Source organism: Ruditapes philippinarum, unplaced genomic scaffold (genome assembly GCF_026571515.1).
Source record: "Ruditapes philippinarum isolate M1 unplaced genomic scaffold, ASM2657151v2 ctg7867_1_1_1_1, whole genome shotgun sequence".
Classification (NCBI taxonomy): domain Eukaryota; kingdom Metazoa; phylum Mollusca; class Bivalvia; order Venerida; family Veneridae; genus Ruditapes; species Ruditapes philippinarum.
The window spans coordinates 6,137-31,881 of record NW_026865642.1 but is presented as its reverse complement, the minus strand read 5'-3'; the positions used below and the strand labels follow the sequence as shown (position 1 = coordinate 31,881).

Below are 25,745 nucleotides of genomic sequence, written 5' to 3'. Positions count from 1 at the left end.
ATGTTTATCAGTTCACATTACATGACACTGTACTTTGATTTTTATAAGATATTTACTTTTCTTATAGTTTCCCCGTGATGGTTTCGTAACATTTCAAGAAAACTAAAATTTGAGATATAAAATTGGCTAAGCGATAATTTATTTCGAGGTAGGACAAACATTGTGTTACAATAAAAAACGCCAAGAAATGCGAAACAGGAACACAACGTACCTCACGATCGCTAACTATTGACGTTTATATTTATTGAAAATTCTAGCAGTTTAACAATGTAACATTTTGTAACAGCAAAACCAGGTACTTACTCCGATTATTAACAATTGCTTATGCGTGAGTATTAAAAGCTGTAAGATTTGAAACAAATGAGCCCCAAATGTCATTGTTTTATATGACATTCCCATTGTTTTACTATGTTAGTGCTTACACTTTACAAATGGTCAAAAATCGGAAAAGGTTTGATTGCAAATAAGAGATACACGGTTGCTACTTAGATGTGGCAGTATTGTTATCAATGCTTAAAGGATTCTTGTTATTACGACATGACCATTAAAAACTGTCATACGTGGTGCAAGTATTAGTATTATTAGTGTTATAAGTACTATTATAGAAATATGTGGCATTTCTTTGATTGATTTAGAAGGTCCTTAATTGACATAATTATGTTTTGCGCATAAGATTTTTGAATTATTTAACAAAAAAGGTTTGGTATAATTAATGTTAGCTGATGTTTTAAAAAAGGAAACCAAACGATTAACATTAAAGTGACATTATGCCCATCTAAAGTTATATAGTGACTAAACAAACAGGTAAGAGTCAAAATTAATTTTCATTTTGCCATAATTCCTTTTGGTGTAATAATTTACTTCGCATAAACAATAATTGTTGTAGATTTGGCGCGACGTCACGTAACGTCCCTTTTGCGCGAATTGTTTACTTATGTTTTTAACGTAACGTCATTTCCTATGTATGTAAACATTCAGTTTGAATAAAGGAAACGAACCGTACACAACGCCTAGTTTTATTCACGATCACATCCTCACATTTTATGGTGCCGTGAACCGAAACCACCATGAATCTTCATAAACTACAAGCAGTGAGAGAGGGCCACAGAGCTACTATAGCAGAACATTTGCAGGAAATCGAAGATGCAATTAGAGAAAATAATATAGAAGATGTTCAACTTCTCATAAAAACAATCAAAAACATTATGCTTTCTTTGGCGAGTACTGATGCAGACATTTTAAACAAGATTGATACAGAAAATACAGCAGTAGAGGTGAAGGAAACCGCTATGTACAACATTCGTGTAAAACGTCAACTACAGAAATATAAGAAATTCCAGGTTTTATCAGATTCCGTAAGAGACGTAGACAGAGACAATATCAACCACTCGTCACGAACAGATCCATCATTTAGCAATCACGGCGAGCAGATGGACTACATTAGAGACAGAACCTGCATACCGCTGTCTAATTCATTTTATCACAAGTTGCCAACAATTTCTATGCCGACATTTAGTGGTGATCTTTTGACGTATCAGACATTTTGGGACTCATTATTATTAGAATCATCAGTGCACAACAATCCCAGTTTAACAGACGTGCAGAAATTCAGTTACCTGAAGTCATTACTAGAGGGAGATGCTGCAAGAACTATTGACGGGTTCGCGTTAACGAATGCAAACTACAGTCAGGCATTGTGTTTATTAAAAGAGCGCTACGGACAGAAACAAAAAATCACCTCCGCATATATGCAGACATTATTGAAGTTACCAACACCAGCAGACGATATTCGAGAATTACGTCAATTTTACGATATGCTTGAGACAAACATCCGGGGTTTAGAATCATTAAGTGAACTACAAGATACATATGGCAATCTATTAATCCGAATAATCCTTGAAAGACTACCTCCGGAAACCAGACGTCATTTAGCTAGGGAACATGGTATCGGAAGTTGGACGCTTCCAGACTTACGCAAATCACTAAACAGAGAGATTGAAATTATGGAAGCGGGAGAGTCACAGAACACTAAACAGGAAAGATTCATACCAACAGCATCATTTTATACCGCCGCACGAAATAGAGACAACCGGAAGTCATTATACCGGACTGAGCATTCAAAGAAAAAGTGCGTTTACTGTAATGAAATACATATGGGAGACTGTAAGAAAGTAAGTGATGTTAAATCGCGCATTCAAATCATAAAGATAAAACATTTGTGTTTTAACTGCCTAAGTAAAGGTCACCAAGTGTCTGGATGTCCGTCCAAGTCGCGTTGTCGCCAGTGTCATGGTAAACATCATACTAGTACATGCAGCCATTCCCAATCGACATTTCCCCAGAACTACCCAAATAAGCCTGCCATAGGAAGTCATGAAACACAACAGTCTGACGTAACCAGAAGTTATAGAAACTGGAGTACTAATATTGAAGCCGGTGATACAACTATATTATTTTCAAAAACCCACCAGTCAGATGTTTTATTAAAAACTGCGACAGCCCCTGTTTGTGCTAATGGACGATATGCAGAAGCAAATGTTCTAATGGACGAAGGAGCCCAAAGATCTTTTATCACCCAAAAGTTAGCCGATAAACTTCAATTGAATATTGATGGAACAGATATTATACATTTATCAGCGTTCGGCGACCCAGCGCACAGCGTTCAACATCTCAATACGGCAACTATAAATTTAGTAGCAGACGACGGAATGTTAATCCCAATCCGAGTATTGATTGTTCCCGTGATAGCAAAGCCCATCAATAATGTATATCGCAACTCCATCAAACACTTGAAATATCTACAAGGACTCAAACTTGCTCACCCTGTTACCATGGATACCACATTCGATATATCACTATTAATTGGTGCTGATTTTTACTGGCAGATAGTTGGCGACAAAATTATTAGAGGTGATGGACCCACTGCTGTAAGTTCCCGCATTGGTTACTTCTTATCCGGCCCACTTCATGTAGAGAGTAGTTATCCACCTTCCAATGTTATGGAAGTCATAGCAACCCACGTATCTGAAACGACAGACCTCACTCGATTTTGGGATATAGAATCAATGGGTGTTTCAAAAGGAGACTGTGAAGATACCGATGCCTCTTCTTATCTACAACAGTACCAGAAATCGTGTATTTCATTCTCAGACGGAAATTACAAAGCGAAGTTGCCATGGAAACAGAATCATCAAACCCTCCCTTCAAACTATAACATTACAAAGAAAAGAACAGAATGTACAATAAAACGCCTAAGTCAGAAGCCCCAAATGTTGAAGAAATATAACGATATTATACAGGAACAAGAAAATAGAGGTTTCATTGAAAGAGTAGACGAAAGTTCCAGAGCAAAACGCGTGCATTATATACCACATCATGGAGTTGAAAAGAATTCCACAACAACGCCCATACGAATAGTCTATGACTGTAGTTGCCGCCAATCAGAAAGAAGTCCAAGTTTAAACGATTGCCTTGAATCCACACCTCCAGAGCTGAATGATCTAACCACCCTTCTGTTAAGATTTCGGCTTGGTAGATATGCAGTATCAACTGACATAGAGAAAGCCTTTCTACATGTCGGTCTACACGAAGATGACAGAGATGTTACCAGATTTCTATGGTTATCTGACCCTACAGATCCCAAAAGCCAGCTTGTGACATACAGATTTCGAGTTGTTCTTTTTGGAGCCACATGTTCCCCATTTATTCTCAATGCTACATTACTAAAACACATGACCCTGAATGCAAGTAACCCTGCCGCTAATATAATTACCAGAGACCTGTATGTCGACAATGTAATTTCAAGTTTTCAACAAGAACAGGATCTTCTTACCTATTTCCGGTACGCACGTACTCTCATGTCCGAAGCAGGATTCAATCTGCGATCGTGGACTTCAAACTCCAGTAAATTATGTGAACTCGCAGTAGCTGAAAAAGTCTTGGACAAGGATAAAGTTGTCAAGGTATTAGGAATGTTATGGGACCCGGATAATGACGAGATGTCGTTTGTACAGCGCACGATAGTAAACTCTGAGAGAACAACCAAACGTTCTATTCTCAAACAGACTTCAAAATTATATGACCCCCTGGGATTGCTTAGCCCAGTAACTGTACGCGCCAAATTACTAGTTCAAGACCTATGGAAGAAGAAATTTGATTGGGACACACCACTTCCGGTTAATATCATTAACACCTGGGCTGATTTGAGCATCGACCTGAACAGCGTAATTCAGACCAAGTTCCAGAGACCATATTTTCCCACCACTGAAAATACAGCAAATTCTGCCGATTTTAATTTACACGTGTTTGTTGATGCAAGTGCACGTGCTTATGGTGCTGTAGCGTATCTTACTTCCGGTCATACATCTACCCTTGTATTTGCAAAGAATAGAGTCGCACCTGTAAAAGAGATAACTTTACCCAGACTAGAACTGATGGCAGCACTCATCGGTGCACGTGTAACCCACCACGTGTCAAATGCATTCACGTGCAAGAAAATCACATGTTGGTCCGACAGTCAAATAGTGTTAAGTTGGCTGAAATCTACAAAAACACTTAAACGCTTCATTTTGAACAGAGTCGAAGAAATCAAGAAACTTACCCCCGATATTGAATGGCGATATTGTCCAACAGATCAAAATCCCGCTGATTTACAAACCAGAGGTTTAACTGCGACCCAGTTACAATCAAGCACATTATGGAAAAATGGACATACTTGGTTAATTCACAACAATAAATGGCCTACTTTGGAACAAACTCGGGCAATCACTTTCACTACGTTGACGGAACAAAATTCAGAGGAACAAATTGTATCTGACAAGAGAGGTAACTCTGGTTTACGTCAAATTATAGAGTTAAACAGATATAGCAGCTTTCACAAGTTATTACGTGTTACGGCATACGTTATACGTTTCATTAAAAACTGCAGAGTGACGTATAATTATCGCCAAAGTGGTCCATTATCTACAGAAGAGCTGAGATTAGCAGAAGGAAAACTGATTGAAACTTGCCAACAACAATATTTCCCAGACGTAATTCAAGATCTTAAATCCCAGAAAAAACGCAGTCCAATTATTCGACAGTTAAGACTTTATTTAGACAAGGACGGTTGTATTCGTTGTGGCGGAAGAATACATAACGCACAGTTACCAGAGACAACAAGATTCCCGTTCCTTATGTCCCCAAAGAGTCATGTCACCAGACTGATAATAGAAGACGCTCATTACATTCAATTACATGCAGGTGTCGCCCATACTGTTACCCATCTACGCCAGAAATACTGGATACCATCAATCAGACAGCACGTGAAAAGTGTTCTCCGAAGATGTGTCATTTGTAGAAAAGTTACAGGAAGACCCTATACCGCCCCAGACCCCCCACCACTTCCGGTTTCCAGAGTAATCGTCGAACCACCCTTCTCCGTAACAGGTGTCGATTTCACAGGGGCACTTTACATTAAAGAAAAGCAAGTTCAGCAGAAGGTATACATATGTCTATTCACCCGTGCTATTCATCTAGAAATAGTTCCAGACCTTACAGAAGAATCATTTATGTTAGCCTTCAGACGATTCATCAGCAGACGATCATTACCAAGACTGATGATATCTGATAATGGTACCACTTTTCATGCAGCAGCCAATCAAATCCGGCGACTCTATAATTCGCAAAATCTTCATACTGCCCTTACACATAGAGGAACACACTGGCAGTTTATTCCAAAAAGAGCACCTTGGTATGGTGGAATGTGGGAGCGACTAATTGGTGTAATGAAAACAGCGATTAAGAAAGTTCTCAGCAAAGCTTCCATTAATTTGCAAACGCTGCAGACGATAGTTACCGAAGTAGAGGCAATGATGAACGATCGACCAATTACCTACGTTTCATCTGCTAGAGATGATCCAGAGCCTCTCACCCCTTCACACTTACTACATGGACGCAGACTGACAACTCTACCATTCTACGATACTGTGGTAACCAACGATACTCCCGGTTACCACAGCAAAGGTGACGATGTTCGACAACGTGCTAAACGACACTATTGGCACCGCTGGAAACACGAGTATCTGACGTCATTAAGAGAATACCAACGGTCGAGTGGTACCACAAACCAGACTATTCAAGTTGGTGACGTTGCTATTGTCCAAGACGACTTTACACCCAGGCTACAGTGGAGCCTTGCGGTAGTTGATGAACTTTTAACGGGAAATGACTGGTTTTCGAGGGCCGCGAGGATACGTACATCCGGAGGGCTTACTACACGACCGATTATCAAATTGTACCCATTGGAAATTATCCAGAAACAAGATGAATAGACATTAGGATACCTATTGAAATATTTATCCTATACCGCTAATATTTCGTGAAAAGACAATTCAATTTGTATAAACATAGACGAGTGAAAATAATTCAAAACGAGACTTTACATAGCGCCAATCTGTTTGTGATATATCTAAATATAGCTGTTTTAATTATGGTGCTCAATTTCAATATGATTTTAAATAAGTAATTCCATTACTTTATGTTTTTGTATGACGATTATTACATTTAGCATTTCTGAGGCCCGGAGAATGTTGTAGATTTGGCGCGACGTCACGTAACGTCGCTTTTGCGCGAATTGTTTACTTATGTTTTTAACGTAACGTCATTTCCTATGTATGTAAACATTCAGTTTGAATAAAGGAAACGAACCGTACACAACGCCTAGTTTTATTCACAATCACATCCTCACAATAATTAACCACCGGATTCAAACGAAATTTCAGTAAATATCATTTAGAATTTACCTGTAACGTTTTATAATTTGGCTTAAACCATTCATCATTTTTAGAGTAAAACTTCAAGATATGTATTGACCAAATAACGAACAGTGCAGGCCTTGGTTGATCTTGGTCTGCACATCACGCATTGGTCTGATTGGTAGAGTCAGGTTCCGCTAGCAGGCTACGGGTAAAAACATCTTTCAAGTCTTAAATAACACGTATATAACACTTTTTTTCAATGTCAAATTAGTTAGACCTGTCCTTGTGCTATTTTCTGTCATACCATTTGTCTAAAGTTATTTAAATCCCAGTCAAACTGAAAGTCTATCACTAAAAGTATGCAGCTAGGGGAACTATTTTTTATTTCATTAGATTGTTTTCGACTGTCTCATCTAGGATAAGTAATTTTATTTGTTCTTTATTCAATGCTACTGAATCACATTTTATCAATCACGGGTTGTCCATGAATGACACAAAAGGGTTTTTATAAAAATGACAAATGAACTGTCAATGTTATTGCATCTATCATTAAGATATTAATTCATTTTTAAAAACAAAGTAACGTGTACAGTAGAAATCCTTTGTGAAAACTTCTATACCTATTTTTCTTAAGAATAAGCGTATTTAAGTATGTTTGAATTTTTTTAAGTTTTTTTACCCTTTTGTTCCTTACATTATGAATAAGCTGGCTATACCCTTGATGACGTAAAGTTTAGTCTAACTAGCAGTTCAGACAGAATGTCAAATTGATTAAACAAAGTCATGGCGTTCACCCCGCAAAAAAGAAACGGCTATCTATTTATTGTCGAATATGTTTTATGTTAATGCCATTTCGATAAAAGAAAGGCAGAGAGGTAGACAGACAAATGACTACAGTATTATTGAATATATTTCATGAAAACAATTTGTTTAATATGCCCCTCACAACCTTTGAACCAGATTTTTTGCTTTTAAATCTTCATTTCCTTTCACATTACAAATATGTCCGCACCCATACATTATCAAGGAACTAGCAAATTATAAAACGTACTCTTAAAGTACATTCAGATATATAAAGTACTTTCACGAAAAATCGGCTGTAACTGGATATATATCGCTTAAAAGCGGTTTGATTGACAGATATTAATAAGGAAAAGATTTGAAATATTTTATTTTCTATTCAACAGATACCTGAAAATATTTCTCATTATTGCCTGTGTTTAGAATGACAGGTTTCGGTATATGAAAGTAACCCGTATTGTAAAATGAGTTCAATCGAAACGTTATTTCATTAATGTTCTTTTTACTACTTTCATTTTGATAATGAACGTTTAACCGTTGAATGAAGTATGCGTTCTTTATAACAATAAAACACACATTACGTAACATTTAATAACTTTATACATATATATGAAGTCATTCGGTCAAATAGGTTTTATCCTTCTTAGATAAAGAGAAATGTTTCGCGTTTATTGGCTTATTTTACATGTCACATCCAATGTTTAAAGATATGTTTTAATTTCTCAGATTGCTCGCCAATTGTACGTTTAACACAAATTGAAACCATAGCTACTTATGTGAAATATTACTCTTGACAGATACACCTTTGAAGTCATACAAAATTGTTTTCAAAGTTATTTAAAATTTGAATTTCTTGACTGAAGCTTCTTCCAATATTTTATCTCAAATATAAACATACAAAATATCAAAGCGTTAATCAATTGCTAAAATGTATAAACAAAAGAAATCGTGACAGCAACGAACTAATATTTATTTTCTAAAGGAAAAATGTTCGTGCAAGTATAATTTAAACACATACCATATTTGTTACATCAAATCTAATGCGTTTATGTCTTAGTATAGATTGTATATGTACATATTTGTACATGAAGTCTCCAAAATATTAACTTGAGTTTTATTGCTGTTTTTTATTTATTTGTTTTTGTTTTTATGAGTAATCTTATGTTTTTTACACTCACACATTTGTTGTACTGACACGTATACATGTATATACATAGTCTGACAAATAGGAATAAAAACAACGCACAATTATTCCGTTAATTGCAGCGCGAATAACTCCAAACATGTCCCTTTCTTAATTATCGAAATCATTTTGTTGTTGTTGTGTTATTTTTCTTTGATGTTTTTTTTAACAAACAACTTCTCCTTTAAATATATGTTCTTGACTCTTTAAATGTGAATTTGTGGCGACATATATGTTTTTATATGTTCACATATTTCAAACTGTATTAACCTGATCAAAACACCCTGAAAATTAATATACCATTTGTTTGGTGCTATATTTCTGTTACTTAGATACAAGCATTAAGGTTGCGTGTTTTATTTGATAAAAGTCTACCGAACCTGTAATTTTGGGGAATACCCATCATATATATAAAATTACTTGAAATTAATTCTGGTATCACTTAAGAAGTACAATGTTTCGGCCAAATTGAAAGGGCAATTGCAATGATACAGATTTCTCTGCTTAAAATTACTTTAAGATAATATAAGGCAAAAGTATTGATCTCCATGGGGGTATCAGGAAATATTTTATTGATAAAAAATGAATAAATCTCCCAGAAAAAAACATTTCCAGTGATTTTGTTTTACAAAATATTTGCAGAGATAATTAGAGTCATGCAAAATCTCATTAAAGTATTATCCTTTTTTCTTTTTTTTATACCGATTTTTCTTGATCTGTCAGTTTGCAATAATATATGAACTCTGACGAAATTGATGTTTTGTTCCTCTCTCCATTGCAATAATTTAATTAGATTTGTGAGTTAAATTAAAACGGACGTATGATATATCTTTGCTAAAATGGGAAACGGAATTTGAAAGTACTAAAAATAGGTTTTATACCATTCCCAATTTCTTTGCATGAATATCTTGAATGTTTGCTTATATGGCACCATTCCGGTTAATTCGAGGGAGTGGACAGTGGTTCAATCTAGCTTTACATTTTCATACCTCCTCCGTGGTCTAGGGGTTAGAGCCGATGACTTCTAATCCAGTTACCTCTCTGGCGTGGGTTCGATCCCCGGGAGATGCTTTGGTTGTTTAGCGCGGAGGAAGGTAGTCTTGTACTGGTGTAACTCTCCAGGAACGATGGTTAGGAAACTACCCGCCTATATGACTGTAATACTGTTGGGAAAAGGCGTAAAATGAAACAAACAAACAAACAAATCATCTAAATTCGTTTCTTCAATTTAAAATGATACATTTTAGTATTTGTCAGAACTTAATATTAATTTACAAAAAGGTTGGTAAGAACAAGTTCTTTCATTGAGTACTTTTAAGAGGTGCTGTATAAAACCTATTCGATCATTTTTGTGATCCTGTAACACATTTTTTTTTTTCATTTATATGATGCTCAAATTAAGATTTATCAATATTGTAAGTTCCAAGAAGCATTATTTGTAAAGAAATTACCAAATTTAACATTTCATGTAAATAAAGGGAGGTAATTAAAAAATTATTTTCTATAAAGTGTCAGTCAAATTTTTCATTAAGAAATGTATGCATGAATGATTACATTAAATGTGGACACATATTTGCAGTACATAATTTACATATTCTTTGATGTTTGAAAATTGTGTAATAAGCATAATTATATACATATATAAAATTTACTGAAGTGTGGTAACAACCTGGATTACAACATACAGTATCTTTAAATGTATGTGTGTTCAATGCTTCAATGTATAAATAAGAATAGTTAGCAAAATGTCATAGGTTAAGGATTAATCTAGTTGCCAATTAGAAGTGTTTTTACCACATACCTTAAACAAAAAATGTTGAAAATATTTTTTTAAAAAGTCATGTTAAATTATATAGGAATATATATGGGCGTGCTAAACCGTTATGACGAAAACGCATGCCCATTGTGGCTGAGTGGTTGTGTTTTAGAAACACAAGAAAGCTGATGATCCTTACAATACCAGAAAGCTGATGATCCTTACAATACCAGTATTTCTATCACTAAAAACGAAGTATAAACAGTCGATTTTTCCTGAACAAATATACAGAGATCAGATGATGCCTCATCAAGGTAGGTTTGCTTGGAAATTACGAACGGCTTAAAATTGAAACAATTTCGATAGTAATCTTATGTAATAATGTTAAAGGAAAAGCTATGTAAAGCACTCCTGGAGTAGCTTGGTATTACAAAACACACATATGTGTCTATTGCCGAAAGCTATGCTTACAGTATAAAGACAAATTAATTTTAAATAATGCTTTCTATATTAAATATTACAAACGAAATGTTCAAATTTCCCCTGTATGTTATGGCAACAATTAATGACGATTTTCTTTGATGTTCACTGTCAAAGAAATTGATAGTTGCCAAAAGCAAATTTTCTCTTTAACTTTGTTTCATGTTCGACATATTATATTCCTTTAATCTCATCTTTTACCAATCTTTTAAACTGTACTCTATCATTATAGGCTGATATCATGTTATCAATGTCCATTCGTTATGATGCAAATGCATTTTGATAAAGGGGAATTCTGAAGATTGTATTCTATAAGAAAGAAAATGGTATGCAAAAGGGCATTACTCTGACTCTGTGCACATGCCTGTCAAAAATAATTGCGCAAGTCAATGTTTAAAGTGGCATATCGCAACTGTTTATATAACATTTTCTCTAGTTATATTGTTCAGAAAAGGTGATTTCAGTGTGCAATATTTTGTTTCATATGTAAAAAATAATAACATATATTTATGAAATTGCAAAATGTTTATTCAAAATTTCTTTTAAATGATTCCCGATTTCAAAACCATAGAACAAACTAAATCAAAGTAACCAGGGAAATTCTTGGATAACTTCAAATATTTTGTTTGAATTGTATTAGCGTAAAAAGTAATTTGCTACAAACTAGAATACACAACTAATCAAAATACACTCTACAGTTTTAGTGGCATTACACATTATATACAGAAAAAGCAATTCGCCTTTACGAAAACCGAACATGCCACGCGGAAATCTCACCGACAAATGCCTTATATTGTGCAACGAAGACCCTCTGAACGAAGACCCTCTGAACTATAACAAAAACGAATTTGCAAAGGAATCAAACAAACGGTGGTTTAATGGATGAACGGAAAGAACAAATCGCCGGTAAAAAAAACGACTATGTCAAGCGGAATATCGCCGACAAATTGCTTAATTAAGGGCTTTTGGTCAAAAACGAACTTGCAAATGAATCAGACAAATGGTGTTCTAATGGATGTCTCGAGAAAAGTGTGTATTTTACGAAAATTGATACACTTAATATACAGAAAGAACAAATCGCCGGTATAAAACGACTATGTCAAGCGGAAATATCGCCGACAAATTGCTTGTGAAGGGTTTTGGGTCTTATGTTGTGCAAAGAAGACTCTTCAAACTGATACAAATACGAATCAACAAACGAATCAAACTGATAATGTATTCATGGTGGCTCTAAAAAGTGGTGTCTTTTACGAACATTGATACACTTTATATACAGAAAGAAAAAATAGCCCGAACACAAAACGACCAAGCCACGCGGTAACCTCGTGGGCAAATTGCTTTTAATAGGACTTTGTGCCTAGTATTTTGCAAAAATACCCTCCAAACCGACACAAACGAATCTGCAAAGACATAAGACAAATGATGTTTTGGTTTGATGGTTGGTTCGAGAATATGGTGTATTTTACGAAAAATTGATGAACTTTATATATAGAAAGAACAAATAGCCGGTACAAAAACACAACCACGTCACGAGGAAATCCTGCAGACGTATTTTTTGGTTAAGGGCTTTTGACCTCATACTGTGCAAAGAAGACTCTCCAAAGTGATTAAAAACAAATCTGCAAAGAAATCAGACAAATAATGATTTCAAGGTGAGCTCGAGGAAATGGTGTTTTACGAAAATTGATACATTTTATATACAGAAAGAACAACTCATCGGTACAATTACAAACGACAATGCCATGATGTGCGGAAATCTCACGGACTTATTCATTAATTACATGTAAGGGCTTGTATTGTGCAAAGAAGACACTTCAAACTAATCTGCAAACGAATCACTACAAAAGAAAAACGACCATACCACGTGAGTATCTCCTGGATATATTGCTAGAGGTTTGTGTGAAGTACCATTCAATATTTATATCTTAAGATATTATGTAACATTATGTGTTTCCATTACATTTAATGTTATCAATTAAACCTGTGATCATAAAACTGATAGTTTTTATTGATATTAATATTGTCAATCTTATGTTTAATAATGTTGTAGATTTCAAAAGACATATGCAATTTTGTTACAGATTGTATTGATATTTTCTTTTATATAATTTTTGTTGTCAAAGCATACTAAAATGATATTTGTATCAAATAGACTTATGCGGCGAGCTTTAATCGTTTCGATTTTCTATCTAAATCTATTTGAAAAATCATTGAACATCAATAACCACCTACATGATTCTTATTATATGGTCGCAAGTCATTTATAATAGTCGCAAGGTATGACTTCACCCTAAAAGCTTGCATGAATGTGGTATCAAGCACTATGAAATCCAGTTATATATTAAGTTCGAAGTAATAAAACCTTAATGAAATAATACTTAAAGTGAAATGAATTGTATGGTTTTATTAAACTGAATGTTTAATTGAGAATATAATCATCCTAAATGCGAAATGTAACTGTTTAATGCAACAATCGTCAGCTGAAGGAATTTCCACTTAAAAAATGAGTTATTGTACTCCATGAATATACATGTATGTAGATACATTGCACGTACGCCCTCAAAAATACCCGCATTTTTAATACCCTCAATAATACCCGTGTATAATTGTGTATATTCAACATTTTACTTTAACAATGTATCTTAATTTTATAGGCGTCATATTGAATTTCAACATTACAACTTTACATCTTAAAAATGTTTTATTTAATATTAATCAGTAAAACGAACAAAGGCTAAAATTTATCATTGTTATAATTGTAAACAATTATAAATCTGACATTTGTTTAGTAAAAATAATTAAATAAGATAACCTTTCATTCTAATTTCTTGTTTAATTGTAATCATTATACGGGTTCCTTACCACAATTTAATACAATTTATTTTATATGTCTTTTTATTGGTAAATGATTTTTTTTTTCTAAATGCAAGCTTAATCATAACATAGTAAATATAGTGATTTATATCCATTCAAGATGTTGACTTGACGATCTGTTAAAAATCTTTCATTTAAAAATGAAGTCACTAACATATCCATATCTTCATCAAGTAGCTATAAACACTCACGTAAACGAGAAATGAATATTCGCAAAATGAAATGTTTTATTCAACATTTTAAGATGACTGATGTGGAAAAAACTTTTAGATTATAAAGCACAACTTTACGAGATATTTGAATGCATATTTCTTTTTACATTGTTATTATTATACTCAAAGAAAATATTTTTACAGATCTTCTCTAATCCAACATCTTTGTGATGAATATTTTGTTTTATAGCAACAAATATGTCAATTTTCTGTGTTTCCCAACAAAATTATTATAGCATAGTAGACGGAAGATTTTTTTTTAAAGTTGAGTAGATGAGACCGCTAACTTCAAACCACTTTCCTATTGTGATAAGTAATATTGAATCCAAATAGCTAACGGAAATTCAGCGGTTCTACAAAGTGTCTAGGTGACTTAAAACCCAACAAAAATGTATAAAATTAGGTTTGTTAAAGTCATAAGTTGTTGCTTTTGTAAAAAATAGATTGTGTTGATTTGTTGCAAAATTATAAATATCATGAATAAAATATTGGAAATAAACGATCAGAGCATTCAAAAAAAGTAAACTTCGAAACAGAGAAAAAATAAAATAAAAAATATAACAAGTGCAATGGGAGCAGTAGGCTTCTTTCAGTGCTTCATTACATTTTTGCTAATTTTAAAAGCGTGAAACCATACAAGAATTATATTCATCCTAATTGACGTTTCATCTTTGATTTGCGTTTCAACTTAAAGAGTTTCAGATTAAACAGAAAAGAAATACGAGTTAAAGTTTCAGTACAGAGAAGGAAAGCAAACAAATAAGCGGAAGTAATATTTTAACCGATATTCTGTCTTATTGGGTTTTGTTGTTCTTATATATATGTCCTTACGATTCTTCCACATTGGATATCTATTTCAAATTTCAGTACATAAGGAATGCAAACAAATATACAGAAGTAATATTTAAGGTAGTACACCCCTAATGCACTATCTCAACTTTGAAGAGTATTCAAAAAGGCTAGAATCACTGTAAAGTGTATTGAAACTGAGGGGCGTGGGTTCAAACCCCAGAAGGGGCAACTTTTTTTCTTTCTTTTTTTAACTTTTTTATTAATCTCTCAGATCCCTAATGGAAGAAAAAAGTGTTTAATTTTGATTATATAATTATTGTAGGTATTTATTTACTAAATAATAGCAAATTTAATAGAAAATATGATACCAGATATTTTTAAAGTTTAATTAAATAAAAACTTCACAGCAAAAGAATCTTATATTTTGCAAAACCAACCAATATACATTTAGAAAAATTTAGGCAAATTTTGAAAACAGCCCCTCGTTGTGGAAAATTTTAGGGATATTTTAGATAAGGCTTTTTACATAGAGAAATGGTCAAATAAGTATTATAAGTGGATGGGGTAGGGTTACATTTTTATATAAATCAAAAAACATTTCGTTAAAAAAAGCAATCATTTTGATTGTTTAATTTGTTGCATAAATGTTACTTTATTTGTTTCTTAACAATGAGCAATAGGAAAACATTTTTCATAATTATGAAATTATAGATTATTAAGAGTTTCCTTTTTCTGAAAAAAAGTTCTTCTAATGGCAATGTTTTAGTTAAAAAAATGTCCATAACTCATAAACCACACGGTAAGTTTTGTTTAAATTTTGCAAACATGTGACATTTAAGGCATATAACTGTCCTATGCTGTCAATTTTACAATTCTTTATAGTGCCCATTAGGGGTGTTATACCTTAAACCGATATACTGTCTCATTGGGGTTTGTTGTTCTTATATATGTCCTTACATTATACAATTCTTTCACATTCTCTCTATGGTATTTCCTTATTTGTATTGTCCTGTAACAATCAGATCGTAATTCCTGCTATTTTATAAACAATTCACCACATTTAATATAATCAGCGAGTGGTATGGATCGTATTTCACTGCTATGTATTCTGGTTACGCCAGTTTTTCATGTGACAAAACTTTAACTTATCTAATTACTATGGTGACTGGTTTATGTCATGAAGAATTTTCGACCGAGCAGCAGAGCGAAAGTTCGCATTATTGTCGTCCTGCGCCCTGTGGTAATCAAGTTTTAGTGATTTCCCCTAGCACCCTATAAAGCAAAAGGCAAATACACGAAAATACAAGAGTGATCACTTTGTCGTAATTTCGTGTTTTCTCTGGCGCCCCGCAAAGCAAAAGTACGACAGGTCACAAATCAGCCACCATAAATAACTGAATGATTACCCATCAAGTATCTTCGATGTTCATTATGATGAATATCATATTAATACTAAAATATAAACTGTTTTACTCATAAATGTAATGTAATCTACATATTAAGTTTTCAACTAAATTAAATATAAACATTCATACCGTACAGAACAGACACACATTATACAAATGTATTTCACTTTATTTTTGTCTCTTGAAAATAATTTTAATTAAATTCTTACATCCCAGAGACTATTCGAATCCGAATCAGGAACTATTTTGTCTCTCCCTGCAACAATTACATTTTTACTTGTTTCCGGACTGATGCCATCTACTTCCATTTTTCAGATTATTTCGAGTAATTTAAGAAACATTTGCATTTAGGCGTTTTCATTAAAATATGTTCCAGATTTATGATGTTTTAGTACGTTTGCTAGATATGCGTTATTTACTGTGCTTACAGTTTTCTTTAAAATATAATCTTCAAAGATTTTATTCATATGGATTGACTATTATACTTTCTAGATATGATCCAATATCACACTTGACTTTTTAACGAAACTGCCTCTTTTTCGACAAAGGTTACAACAGTGTAGGGGTTGACCTTCTTAAACGAGTATCATAATTAAAGATATACTACGCTCATCCTTTAGTAAAATATTTTTATCATAGAAAGTTATTGAAATCTATGAAATTCTTACTGAATATGTCTAATTTGGATCAAAGAATAAATAAATATTTTAGGTCAAATAAAGTTGGTCTTTTCTTAAAATAACTGCCATTTTTAATGACACTATATATTCTTATTATGACCACCTATAGTGTGTACAGTTTAAAACATAACATATCTACTTTGTATGAATTCAAAACATGTTTATTTTATATTTATAAAGAGACTTTTTATCCATTGTCAATATTTTCTAACATGAAATTTGAGCATAGTATATTTTTAAGATAAACTAAATGACATCTCATTATTTGTCATACAGCTGTTCATATCTTCATATAGAATATTGCATAAGTATTTGATATCATACTTTTAGTCAGTGAATCATTGCATACTCGATGACTTTTATTTAGTAATTTGAGGACTTTAGAAATTTAACTAAACTCTCTGCACAATAAGAAAAAAAAAACATTTTCATGTATTATAGAACTTTGCTTCTGATAAATCTGGGAATAATTCATGTAATTAAGATAAACTTGTATGTTCAATAAAGAAAATGTCAATTGCCTTCTCAATGTTGTTTATGTAATTTACAGGAAATATTCAAAACAAAATTGTTGAATAATTTACATAGATGTATAAGATGAAGTGTGTGTTTTTTGTTAATTGCACTGATTATGTTTTTTGCTAAACGTTTTAAAATGGTTATTTAAAGCATTATGGAAGCTAGCCAATTTGTTTTGCTTTTGTAATACAATTTTTGTAACGCACATCTCATATTTGTATCGAAAAGATGGCAATGGATCGGAAAATAGTGTATCAGTTAAATAAAACTCAAATTACTAATAAAATAAACTTTTTTTATTATATACCTCGTCGAAGTGTAGCACAATGCAATTTTTTATTATATACCTCGTCGAAGTGTAACATAATGCAATTTTTTATTTTATACCGTCGAATTTTAACATAATGCAAATGGTAGAAAGCCAGCAGCGTCCTTCCTGATCACGCTCGGGTGCAATACGGCTTTTTTCTTAGTTTATGACATTTTCTTTGTATATCCAGCGTATCCCTTTGTTTTCTTCTTTAAAACAGATGTAGGGCGTGTGACTGGTGTTGTACAGCTATGTTGTAATGAATGCCGTTTTTGAGTTTGCTTTCTGTGATAAACTATTTGCCATCTCAGTAAAAACGGCTGCGACCCTTACAACGACCCGGATACACGTCACTAAAGATCCTGTAACACAATTTTTTTATGGTTTTAAATAATAAAAATGATGCTCAAATTAAGATTTATCAATATAATTGTAGTTTCCAAAAAGCATTGTTTATAAAGATATTACCGAATTTAACATTTCATAAAAATAAGGGAGGAAATAAAAAATTTAAGTTTAAGTCAAATTTTAAAATAAGAAATGAATGTACATATTTTAATGATTACATGTACATATTTCATGCACAAATATCTGCAGTACATATTTTACATATTCTTCGATGTTTGAAAATTGTTTTTTTTTTTTTTGCATAATAATGTCCATACATGTATATTTAATTTCACTTAGTGTGGTTTACCACTTTGATCAAAACATACAGGATCTTTAAACTGATAAACAGTAACGGTGTTACTTTTAGTTGATAAACTATAATTTTCTTACCCTATTTACTTCTGTGCATTACACGCCGAGCAAGAACAAGCATTTAAATATACTACAATGTTATCTTAGTTGAATAATAAAATAAAAAAAATCAAGTAAAGTTAAAGAATGCAAAGGCTTCTAGTTTTTAGAAGTGAAGCATTACACTTAAAAAATCTTTTAAAATCTCAAATTGAATCCATATAAAGTATCACTGAATCGGAATGACGTTCTATTTCTCAATTGAAATACAAAAACATATTTTAAGTGCATCATTTTTTGAGGATTCCAAAATCAAAGGCAACAAATAACGTGCAAAAAACAAGAAGGGAATACACACCCGGCAATGGTATCAAGACGTTTAGAGCGACTTCATCAAAATGTTCTCTTTTTTAAAAAAAAAATGGGGCAAAATGTAAAAACCCTTAATGATATTATATTTAAATGAGCATATTACCACTGCTGTACCTTTGTTCTTAAAATAATCAAGTGGAACCTAGATAAAAATGTGAAACACTCTGTAACCACCTTTCTGCAACTATACGAACGGTTTGTTGTCCATTCATATTTTAAGGGAACGTGGTATTGACCGATACATTAAAATAATGGACAAAAAATATTGAGTATAAATCAATTGTTTACCTTAAGCTGAAGTTTACAATTGTATTACTTTGAGTTTCTTTACTACTACATTGTACTATCCTTAAATGTATTGAAATTCTATCATTTTAACATCGGATTTGCATACTTAAACTTGTTTTATCATGTAAGCAAATAAATAAATTTGTTATGTTATTGAAAAAAGGTATCGTTAAGCAGTATCAAACAAAATTCAGTCTACTTACATTATTTGTATTCTTCATATTTCACATAAAAACTCTAATATATATGATTATATATAACATTGTTCAAAAGCTGTTTTACTGACATGATTATTTTAGAAATTCATACTTAATTAGGGTTAGGTAAGGTGATTGACAGTTCTGTTCAACAGTTATCATTTTGTCTATTTTTCAGTTTGTAGCGTTGTTCATTTCATTGTAAATGTGTTTTTAATCGGCAATGAATTCAATTTCAGCTCATTTGACATTTGATTGTGAAATCATAGTTTTTCTCATATATCTAACAGGTATATGTTTACAGTATCATGCAGTTCTTACCTTAAAATTAATTTGACTGTATTATAGTAATTGGATAGTTGTTAAAGAATAAAATCATTTACAATAATGGGACCCGTTTGTTTAAGATGTTTAACTGAACAGTTTCATCTTTCTATGGGGATTGTGGTAATCGTGGTATCTAGCTTAAAATCTATAATGTAAAGCATCTTTCTCAGAAAATATCTAAGACATAGCGTGAGTTAACCTTGTTAAGACGTCTCATAAATTGAATACTGAAGAGATATATTTACGTTTCACTTAATAAACTTTAAATTACGTTTCGTAATAAACTAGGCAAAAAGACACAATTATCAGCTGTAGAACAATAAGACAGGTACTGGAAACCTAAGTGAAAAAAACATGTTGACAAAATTTAAACAACTAAATACAAACAGTAGTGTTTCATAATGGACAAATACTCGTTTAAGTATCGGAAGTGTCAGAGCCTACAATGTAGATTAACAATTGAACGAAAAAGAAATAAAATAATAACACAATAATAAGATATTAAAAAAAATGCTTAAGTCTAATTTAGTTTATATCCAATTTTGTTACGTATGTGTATTTAACGATTTACATAATACTTTTATGCAGAAATAGAGCTAATGCGAACCCTGGCTTTAAATACGCCCCCTTGCTTCTGTAGATGTACAAATGTGCGGGAAACGGAAAAGGTGTTTTTACCCTCCAGCAATGCACAATTCTTGCCAAAGGGAAAACATGTTTGCCCGTTTATCTTTATGGGAAACCTTCGGAATTATGATCGAAGGGTCGTTAAAAAAAGTCTATGTCAATTGGTCTCAGCCATTGAATCTAATAGTAACTTGTTTCGCACGGCTGCTGCAAAGTCATGGATGAAATGCCGGAGAATGGGCGGTTACTGTGTTTTATATCGGGAAAGTTGGCTATGTTGACAAAGTGCGCGAATGAAACTCTGAGTGAAGGAAACAGACAAGGAAATATACAGGAATATATTTTCCAAAATAATGATTGGATTGTTTATATTTTAATACTTCTTGAGTCCACCAAGGCTAAACTTCAATTTACGCTTTATTTAGATTAAGAAATCGAAATTGTACTTATTGCAATTGGATTTTAAATGATAAAACACAAGTACATAAATACCTGGTTGTTCTGAATATTTGCAGTTTACTTTGCGGAGAGTTTTTGTTTGCTTTATATTTATCCATTTTGATTAGCGTGAAAAAATATAGTCATGTTTTCTAGGAGATTGCACTTTTGCTTTCCATGACAAATTATTGAACGGACAACACATCTGTTAATGGAAGTTATGGTTGTGTTTTTTTTTTTTTTTTTTGTTTTTTTTTAAATAGTAGATCGATAAAACGCGTCTTATCAAGATTATTATATTCTAAATTTTGCTCTTATCATTGGTTTGTAATAAAGAGAAAATGACATCATTGTGAAAAAAAATGTTATTTGTATACTAAAACATATGTTAGGTTTCTCTTGTAACATATGCACCACACGTTCTCTAATTTCGCGGCATCATTGCAGGTTCAACTAAAATTTATTAAATTCTGACTGCCAAAAGAAGATAATCGAGATCAATTTCAAAATAATTAAAGTTTGCTGGGTAAACATTGTGGTGTGTAAATCAAAAATGGCTCATTTAAACGAAAATATCGATGATATATAGTGTCGTGATATTTGAAAATATATCTTATTTTCATTCGTTTGTAAAGCTTGACATATTCACGAAAACAATAAACCTTCCTAAAGTTATATATAGTATAAGGAATCGGTATATAAAGTATGGAACATAGACAAAAGATTGGTAAATTAAAGTTTGTCTTGCTTTATATCCTATTAGAAAATACAATACCGACGTTAAAATAACAATATTGATCATAACTTATTATAGGCAATTTATTAGTATTAGTGCGTATAACTGAAATACAAACATAACGAAAATTTAATAAATAAGAAAGGTGATACAATGCTGTAATATATTCAATAAACGGTGTCTTAGGATGCAAGACGTCATCTATGTTGTTAATGGTTTCTATAAGTATGACAAAATATCTTAGAATTTTTCCTAACCTTGTATAAGATTAAACTTACTATTTTGTTGTTTAATCAGATCAATCTTAATCTAAGTAATTTATTATATGTAAGAAGAAACGTGTGTTACATTATCATATTGTTTTTTTTTTGTTGTTTTTTTTTGTTTTTTTTTTGTTTTTGTTTTTTGTTTTTTTTGCTTTTTTTGTGTTTTTTTATTATATCCTTACTATTAGTATGATACGGAATGAAACACCAAAATACGAAAACCGGCAGCGGAAAATATCCGCCTATGAATAAAATGGCGTTAACGAAACCCCTTCTTAGTCTTTCCTTTATTTTGTTAGAACCGAATATGTCGACTTGATTGTTGCTTATCGACTTTAAACCTTATATTGTAATTTTAATGCAAACACAAATTAACAAATGAACTACTCAGGCCTACTTGGTCAATCCCTAAACATCATAACTGCTAATCAATAGTAAAAAGCCGGACTGTTTAAATAGCTATATTTCAATATATTAAGTTTTAATGGTCTTATTACTTTGTACTCTTTCTGAATGTAATCCATATAATTTTAACATACTGTTTTGTACCTCTCGCGATATTGTTTAACCTAGAATAAAGAAAGAATAGAAAATAAAGAGTGATATGTATTGTGTATGTTAGAGTGAGTGGTATGAAAAACAGAATTGCACTGGAGTATTTGGTACTTATTTTGTTTTAATCCTGTCAAGTGAAAACCCAGTAAGCTCCAAAAAACAAAAGAATAGCTATTCCACAGTTTTTATATAAAAAATAGAGATATCATCGAACTATATTCATTTAATTGAATATGAATTCTACGTCCTCATAAATACAGGAATTGTGTTATAGGTGTATTTCAACATTAGACTTTGACAATCCATATAAATGGACTCCACTTTGGACTATGTTACCCGCCAGTGCATACCACATCATATTCGATTGCTCACTAGTCCATTATTGTATATTGTATTGCGTTTCTTTAAAAAATATGCTTTAAAAACCTTTATCAATATTTTGTGACTGTGATTATAATTTCGAAATGTTAATGCAAGTACCATATTGATATCATCGAAACCGAATAGACACGCGACAATGAATGGTATTATGAATGCGGAGTTAAATAGTATAACTTTTTAAATGTGTATGATAGTTCAAATCTAAAAAAAAAATTCTCATACTTATCATCAATTTTATTTATTCAGCTTTTCTCTTTGTATGCATATAATTTTTCAAGTATGCATTAATCATTACGCAAGTTTTTAGTTAAAGACGAATAGGCAGGCTAACATTAAACATTTCTTGACTTATATTTAGTAACTTAAAACCTACAAATCACTTTACTAACTACGCAAAAGCAAAAACACAATGAATTATAGCACTTTGCTAGTTTTCGGAGTTATAAATCTAGAAATAAGAGTTTAATATTAAAATAACGAAAATGTTAACTGCCTCCTTAATATGGTTACAATAATTTCCGATAATTACAAGAAACGAATCATTCAATGATATATATATGAATTATATGAATTTTTATGTGTATCTTTGAATAACAAGTAGTAGTTTAAGTGCAAATTTCTATATTCATTTTAAATTTTATTTGGAGCATAACGGAAATTAGTCAACTTGTTTTGTTTTGGTATCTTAAATATCTTATATGGTCATGTATTAACAAACACCCTGTCCCGTTGGTCATCTTCTAGCTACCAAATGGGAAAAACCTCTTTAAACAAGTGAGCAGCTAATTGTGTCTCTTGCGCAGTTTTCAGAGGTTGTACATATAGTTACAAAAATGTTCATTTATTACTGTAGATAATGAGCATAAACATTTTTCTCTTTTATAAATTGTTTTTTGACAGTCATTACGTTTGCTCAGAGTATCATTTTTGTTTCTCTCTTTAAAATAAAAATCGTATAGAACGTGTTAGTTTTGCTGTATCTTTCCCTTTCATATTTTTTATTACGTATGCCCATAGTTTTCTCTCTTTGAAATAAAAATCGTATAGTGAGTGTTAGTTTTTCTGTATATCTCTGATGTAATAAATGAATGCTTACAGCGTATTTGAACCGATATCAATTTATATGGACAAATAACTGGTACTGGTTGTCATTTAGAACGCGTTGCAATCAAAGAGTTAAAATTCATGAAATTATGGAGGATGTTATAACGAGTATCCAAATTGAAATTGACGTTTTGTCATCATTTATTGTATAACTACTTATAAGTTCATATCAAATATTTAAAACTATTTTGTATAAAACAATTTGACGCATTTCATTAACAATTTGAGGCATACACGAAGCTATACTTTCAGCACACAAAAACATCTTCAACTTAGATTATAGGGCATTGTTTAGTTATAAATTTTGGAATAATTAAGATATACTTTTATGTTAAGTAACTAAAATGTCATGGGACTCATTAATAAGGTAAAAGTAATTTGACATATTAATTTATACTAAAATCAGAGTTCCTTAGATGTATAAGATTCTTAAAACACAATTAATTATCGTTAACGGAAAGTTTTTTTAATGTTATTTTGTGCATATTGGAAATTAGTCAACACGAATTGCTTAATTTGTTATACAATCTACTAAACGTCTCAAATTTGTAACAGAACGATGGAATAGCATTAGCAAACAAATATCTGATCTCATGTGTATTTGAATATTGAAAACTAGCAATCATTCCTTGGCTGGTAAATATTAAATAAAACGTGCTTTAGGCAACAGAACATAACGCATTGTTCATAACGCATTTTTCGGGGTTGGTTTGATTTAATTATTACAGATGTGTCTGTTTGTGGACCTTTTGTAACTTTTGTTGGTTTGTTTAACACGTGTTACTGAACAGAGGAGATATTGTGAAGCTATAAAGCTCAACTGCAAGGAAATGAACATTATGCCATCTGATTAAATATGGTTGCGACTCGAATACACACACTTTAAATTGCTGTAAGGATTTCAAGTGCATTGAAAACAATTCAAAGGTATCTAGCAGCTTTTAGAAGCACACTTGCATCTGAAAAATCGTAAAGAGGTTAAATCCATACAAAAATAGTTCTGAGTTTGTAATGCCTTTCTAGTCCTTATTTGGCATATAAAAGTCAATTCATTATTATTCTTCGGGCCAATATAACGAAGCCTTTAAAGTAACATATTACAAATGAAACAGACATTTCTGCTGCTTTTCCATTTTTCTAAATAATAGATAAATTAATCGATTTAAACATAAACAGATGTGGAAATATATGTAGCATTGCTTTAATTTGACGAATGCTTTGTTGTCTACAACGTCAATGCATATTTTTAGATAAAGTGGTATTGCTACAACCAAAATTAAATTTGCTGAATATATACGTATAAACTGTATACAAACAAAAAAGTACATGTAAATAGATGTCAGTTAAATAAAACTCAAATTACTAATAAAATAAGCCTTTTTTATTATATACCTCGTCGAAGTGTAACAAAATGCAAATGGTAGAAAGCCAGCAACGTCCTTCCTGATCACATATGAGTGCAATACGGCTTTTTTCTAAGTTTATGACATTTTCTATGTATATCAAGCGTATCATTTTGTTTTCTTCTTTAAAACAGATGTAGTGCGTGTGACTGGTGTTGTATATCTATGTTGTAATGAATGCTGTTTTTGAGTATGCTTTCTGTGATAAACGATTTGCCATCTCAGTAAAAACGACCCTGACAACGACCAGAATACACGAGCCTTAAAGATCCTGTAACACAATTTTTATGGTTTTAAATAATAAATATGATTCTCAAATTAAGAGTTATCAATATTGTAGGTTCCAAAAAGCATTATTTATAAAGATACTACCGAATTAAACATTTCCTTAAAATAAAGGGAGGTCATAAAAAATATATTTTCTATATAGTTTATGTCAAATTGTACAATAAGAAATGAATGCACAGATTTTAGGCACAAATATCTGCAGTACATATTTTACATATTCTTCGATGTTTGAAAATTGTTTTATTTTTGTATAATAATGTGCATATATGTAT

General features: G+C 31.9%; 1 protein-coding gene across 1 annotated transcript; it reads left to right on the top strand.

The window, feature by feature from the left end:
- Window positions 1-1,067: 1,067 nt before the first annotated feature.
- LOC132729873 (uncharacterized) lies at window positions 1,068-6,311 on the top strand. The gene has a single exon (XM_060715708.1). It carries the CDS (start codon window positions 1,068-1,070, stop codon window positions 6,309-6,311), a length of 5,244 nt encoding a protein of 1,747 aa, XP_060571691.1.
- The last annotated feature ends 19,434 nt before the right edge of the window (window positions 6,312-25,745 follow it).